Genomic DNA, 5,989 nt, shown 5'->3' with positions numbered 1-5,989 from the left:
GTTGCTGCTGGTATTGGTATTGACTGCACCGAATGCTGCACACGTGCTCCGTTGCACCGCACACACCATCAGGCCGCGACGTGAGACTGTGTGCGAATGACTCCAACACCACCAGACGGCGTGTACATAGAGCACGCGAGTTGTTTGTGCGTTTGTTTTGCGTTTTGCGCGTGCCAAACCAGTCCTCTCGTGTGTTGGTGTTGGTGCGATTAGTATCGAGCAGCGCGTATGGCGTGGTTGTAACAGCAGTTCCGTTCTGTCCGCCGTCACGTTCGAATCGCGATCGGTCGCCGCTCTGTGCTGTTGCTCTCGGGGAGCTGTTTGTGGGACTGTTTGTGGGACTGTTTGTGCTCTCCAACTGCCCGTCTTGTTCCCTGGTCGGTATCGATCCTTTGTGTTGCGTGTGTGGAGTTGGAGGTACAGCCCATAGATTGTTGGCGTGGGTTTCCGATTCTTTGAAAAACTTCAAGAGCTACGTCGGGATGTAAACAGGTCCTTCCGTCATCACTAACACTTCTGCATCGGTGTGGCAATACCATTTACAAAAAATTAGACGCATGCCCCACATTGGGGTATGAGAAGCGTTACAGTGCATTTAGGCCGCTAGGTGGCGCTAGTTAGTAGTGGAGTTAGAAAATTGGGGGGAAAATAACGCGTGTTACTAGAGTCGTTACGCGCGTAACACGAAAATATTCCTATGGTGTTACCAAGTGTGTCTTAATTTCCTTGGGATCGGTGTTAACATAAGAATATGTTTCCGGATATTTTCCGAAGAATATTCCCCCGGATTCCAAAATCCCTTGATTTTTGCTCTCCTATCGCTCTCTCCTTTTGCCTCCGTCCTCCTTGTTTCTTCGCGGGCCTGTGTTGTTCCAGTGTTTTCGTCCTCGAGCCGGCTCATTTACATTCTTGACCAGTTCTTTCTTGGCAGGCCTACTGCTACTCGGCTCCTTCTTTCTCCTTGGTTCGCATCCTGGCGGCAGGGGGTTCGGATGGAGGGTCGACAGTCAGATACACAGAGAAAACGGTGTATTGAAGCACGTAGACTTGATCTGTAGATGTCAAGCAGAACATAACAAAGTTAAACTTAATATACTCTATCGATTACGTGAAATGGCGTTCGCCAGTTCGACGAAACCGATGAATCACTGCAGGCCGTTTGGTATCCAAAGGTTACATTGCTATAAAAAGCGCGTAAACAGCTGATCGTTGTATTTATTTATAGCCGCATGGAGAACGCCATTCGAGGGATCGCAATCCTTCTTTGGCGGCTCATGAGGCCCAAACTAATCGCAAATGCAAGCTCTACTTTTAATTTTTGATAGTCTCCAGGTCGTCTAAAATCGGTTTTTGAGCACCAAAACCTTTTTTTACGCTCTATGCGGAGCCCCAATTAAGCCCCATGTCCGGCAAACTGAAAACTGTTCGAGAAAAGTATCGCTACTGAACGTTTAAATCTTCTTCTTTTCCGGTTACAACCGCCGAGTGGTCTTGACCTGCACCAGAGACAATGTTAATCTCTATTGCTTTGACCCATGACCCCTGCTGCTTTAACCCCAACCCATGACCCATGAGCGTAACCGACTGCTTCTGAATAATATGTCAATTATTATTCTTAGTACATTTACTTTTGGATTCGTTCTTATAAGATGCCTAATGTTGGTTTAAGGTTCTACGAACATAATTATGAAGATAAAATAACATTTTGATTTAATCTCGGTGCAGCTGATGGGGCCATACGTTAATTTGAGCGACACGGAAGGGCGTTTTCGATTTTTAAACATCTATTTCGTTCGTTTTGTTCGTAGATTACCAAAAATATTCAACTAAAACTTCAATCAGAAGCGAAAGAAGTTTCTTCTGTGTATGTTATCCAACGTAGACGATATTTTTATATCTTAGTGGAACGCGACAACGACTGCTCTATCAACGGGGACATGGCATGATCTATAATCATGATCAAACCATGATCATAGAAAAAATCATTCATGAAGAAAAAAGTCAGGAGAGTGCACCAATCTGAACGGTACAAGTAGTCACTGAATACCTCGAGGATGATGATATTAAGGTTTAAGACTATCCACCACGATGTCGAAATCAGCCAACCATTACGAATATGTGTGCATTAATACGCCTTGATGGAGCTTAGAAGACCCCATGTAATTTAACAGAATTAGCTCACTTTATCCAAACAATACAGTCAATAATTTTACCTGGGGACCTTGCGAATTAAAATTGTTCTCAATATTTAAGAATAACATTTTCAAGACACCTAAATGAAACCTAAAACACCCAGAAATACTTTTTACACGATTTCATCGATGTTTCTGAGTGACTTTTTCTGTGTGGCCTCACCGGACTCCATCAGAATCTGTTGCACGTTCTCTGGCACTGGTTGGGCCTTTAGCCACAGCTTCTTTAACAGTCCAAACGAGCGGATAGCTTTCAACACTTCGACCGTTATTTTGTCTGTGTCAGGCAACCGCCATCGAAGCCATACCGTTACGTTCATAACGACAAATGGCTAAGGGGTGCCAAAAGGACGTAGATGTAGGGCTTCAAGGCATGGTGTGCACTGGCTTCCAGCTAATAGGCACGGTGCAAAACGAAGGGAAAATTGCAGGCAGCTGTAGAAGAACATACCACCAAACAAGAGACATTTCAGTGCCGTGGCGTCTTCCTCGCTTTTTAACGGGTCCATTTTCATTCGCTTTTCTTTTCTACCCTATCTGTTTCGAAGAACAAATTCCCCGGTAGCAATGCCCTTTGTATATGTGTGGATAAAGGTAAAGCGCGTGTTAAGTAAATGAACCAACAAATTTACGTGATCGTTGGGCGGAGACCTTCATCCGGCGACTGACCAATAGACCCGATCAAACCATAGCACCAATTTCATCATTTCATCATTATCATTATCAAAAGAATTATCACCATTGATGTTCAATCATTTACGGGAGCTGTGCGTGTAATTGTTTTGGCAGGCAACCTCGCTTAGTGTTATCATAGTGGAGTGGAGTGGAGTAGAAAGGAGAGCCTCAAGACAGAAGCAGGCGAGAAGCAGTGAAGAACACAGAGACAGTGATCTTCAGTGGACAGTGAAGTGCTCGACACCCGCGTCAGACCACCGCTTCCCGACCATGTCCGACTCGGGGGACGATTCGTGCGAGGACCACAACAGCTCGTCCAACTCGCTGAACCATCGGACGCCGCCGAACTGTGCCCGGTGCCGCAACCACGGGCTCCAGATTGGGCTGAAGGCCCACAAACGGTACTGCAAGTACCGCCACTGCAACTGCGAAAAGTGCTCCCTGACGGCCGAGCGGCAACGAGTTATGGCCATGCAGTGTGCCCTGCGCCGCGCCCAAACCCAGGACGAACGGTTTCTCAACGAGGGCGAGGTGCCACCCGAGCCGGTAGTTAGTATTCTCTGTTACATAGTAGCCAAGGTGTCTGAACTGAAAAAGCTAAAGCATATTATGGTTCATAATTCTCAGCCGAGATCGTTCGATTGCGACTCTTCCACCGGATCGATGGCATCCTCACCGGAAACATCCAGCATGGTGGGGTCCAGCATGGGGTCCCCGGGCATCTCGCACCATCCGGCCGAGACGCAGCAACTCGAAGGTAAGTCTCCTCACAAACGCCTGAGCCGAAGTATTTTGTTGCACTGATGGGCATGGGCATGCTGATATGTAATGCACACATGCTTATCGTAGACGAACTAAATAAGCTTCAGCAGGGCGATTGGTGGCATGTGGAAGTACTATTTCTACTCTAAACGCCTGCGAAGTTTGATAGTTTGCTTCCACTAAGTTTGTTTTGAGTAGTGGAAGTTTGGAGTCGTATTCTGGTGCAATGTAAACGTGAAGTCAACAACGAGAATTTTAACTGCTAAAATAACTTCTTCCCTTCTGTTGATAGGCATACTGTAAAATTTCGTGACTGCCAACCTGGAAAAGCATTCATTGGTGACAAAACGCGCAGCGAACTTCCGATCACTTCGATCAGACGATCGATTGGATTTGACATAACCGTCGACCCTGACCCTCCATGTTCACCAGAACTTGCGCCTGGTGATTTTTTTCCTCTACTCAAAACAGACCTTCAGAGAGGTAATCATTTTGGCTTGGACAATGAGATAAAGGCAGCTATCGCGTTTTTGGTGCGAAAAAAGGAAGAAGATGATTTTGATGACTAAGTTTTGTACTTTAATTTGTTTTGTACTCAATCTGGTTATCTATTTTGGTTCGTCTTCGGGTGTGTTTTGAGTTTGTGCATTACTTTTCAGCATACTCACGTAAGCTTTTCTTTGGCTTGGCTTAGTTTTGTCCACTTCTTGGTTACTGGAAATCCGGTAGCTCGGAAAATAAGTTGGTATCCAAATCTCCGGAATGCTAATCCAATTTATATAATAGTCTCTTTCGTATTCCGCTAAAAATAATAAAAGATGATAGCCTGGTCGTAAATAATTCTTTCAAAATTAAATATATTAATAGCAATTCATAATAAAACTTTGACAACAGCTTACAACAATAAGTTGGTGAAAGATCCATGGTTGAAATGTGTTTCATCTAAGCCATGGACGAGCCTCTATCGAACGAGCATTATTAATAACCAATGAATTAAATATAACATTATTTGAAGTATCAACCGATTTCCCTGAAGAAGAGTGTCAAGCGATACGAGTAACCTTTCATTCCGTTGTGCGACTTCCCGTTACAGAAGACGAGCTGGTTAAGCGAGCCCAGTGGCTGCTGGAGAAACTTAGTTACCCCTGGGAGATGATGCCCCTTATGTACGTCATAGTGAAAAACGCGGACGGCGATGTACGAAAGGCGCACCAGCAGATCGACGAAGGTAAGCTGGCGATGACGGTGTGGCACGGCGGCAGCCAGATGTAGAACATTGGTTGTGAGGGGTCATTCATGCCTTTTCCCCAACATAGGTCAGTTCGCGGTCAACGAATATTCACGATTGCACAATTTGAACATGTTTGATGGCGTGGAGTTGCGCATCGATCCAGTCCTACCGGCCGCGACAGCCAGAACGGCTTACGGACAGAACAGAAGGCGTTCTCGGTACCCTAACGATGCTTAATCGAATGATGGAGTACATTCTTCGCGCACCGCTGCAAGGTATGAGATCGAGAAAATTAAATTCGAACCGGGGATAATTAAAACTTTCCTACTTCAAACAAACGATAGATCACTATGCCCGAAACGGGCATGTGGTCGTTACGAGGTTGCTCCCCGAAAATTTTCATCAGTTATCATAATCGCTTACTAAATCGGTTTTTCGTTCTCTTTAGAACCCTTATTCTGGAACCAAGGTAAAACCCTTTTTCTATGACTCAGCATTGGCATCCGACCTCGGGAACACTCGCAGGACCTGGTGGCCGAAATTTCCGAATATCTAAGGCTCACTAGCCACCATAAGGGTCCTAAGATTTGTAGGGACCTTAAATATTATCGACACGACGTCCCTTTAGCGTGACTAGAGATTGGCGCGCAACCAACAACCCAGCACGTAGAAAACAAAACGTTATAAAAAGCACAAAAAGACTCTCAGACCCCACAGCTGAATGAATCCCTGCGCTCAAAGTCTCTATAATAACAAAAACAACAACAACGACTCTCCGACCCGGACAGATGACAGACCTACGCTAGGAAACAGGACACCGATTAAGGATATGAAACTAGGCTTATAGAAAGTACGCATTTGGAAAAGAGCGTAGCCCCAGAGGCGACTCGATGAGACCCTGGCCACGCTGCAAATGGAACTTGTAGGAAATGCGCTGGCTAGGAAGCAGTAGTACACCGGGCGAGCTGGGCGGGAACGAAATGTTTGTTAGTTTCAGAGGACCTTTTTTAATTCGCAACAATTATTTCTTCCACATTTTTACACCAACTTTTGTCTTATTTTAGCAATGAAGATGTCATCAAAATACCGTAAATTGAATAAAGCAACGCACACAGTGTACAACATCAGG

The 5,989-nt window shown here is 45.3% G+C and overlaps 1 protein-coding gene across 2 annotated transcripts; it reads left to right on the top strand.

Annotated features, from left to right (window-relative positions):
• The first annotated feature begins 264 nt into the window (after positions 1–264).
• LOC128273672 (protein doublesex-like) lies at positions 265–5,989 on the top strand. 2 transcript variants are annotated; one of them, XM_053011696.1, is made up of 7 exons: positions 265–417; positions 2,741–2,786; positions 2,982–3,416; positions 3,495–3,624; positions 4,723–4,857; positions 4,946–5,135; positions 5,925–5,989. In XM_053011696.1, exons 2-6 carry the CDS (start codon positions 2,760–2,762, stop codon positions 5,095–5,097), a joined length of 879 nt encoding a protein of 292 aa, XP_052867656.1. In that variant the 5' UTR covers positions 265–417; positions 2,741–2,759; the 3' UTR covers positions 5,098–5,135; positions 5,925–5,989. The 2 variants fall into 2 exon arrangements, with proteins under 2 accessions (XP_052867656.1, XP_052867655.1); XM_053011695.1 differs by having other exon boundaries at positions 2,982–3,624.

The sequence above is a fragment of the Anopheles cruzii genome, chromosome 3, assembly GCF_943734635.1.
Source record: "Anopheles cruzii chromosome 3, idAnoCruzAS_RS32_06, whole genome shotgun sequence".
Classification (NCBI taxonomy): Eukaryota; Metazoa; Arthropoda; class Insecta; order Diptera; family Culicidae; genus Anopheles; species Anopheles cruzii.
This window is presented reverse-complemented; position numbering and strand designations above follow the sequence as displayed.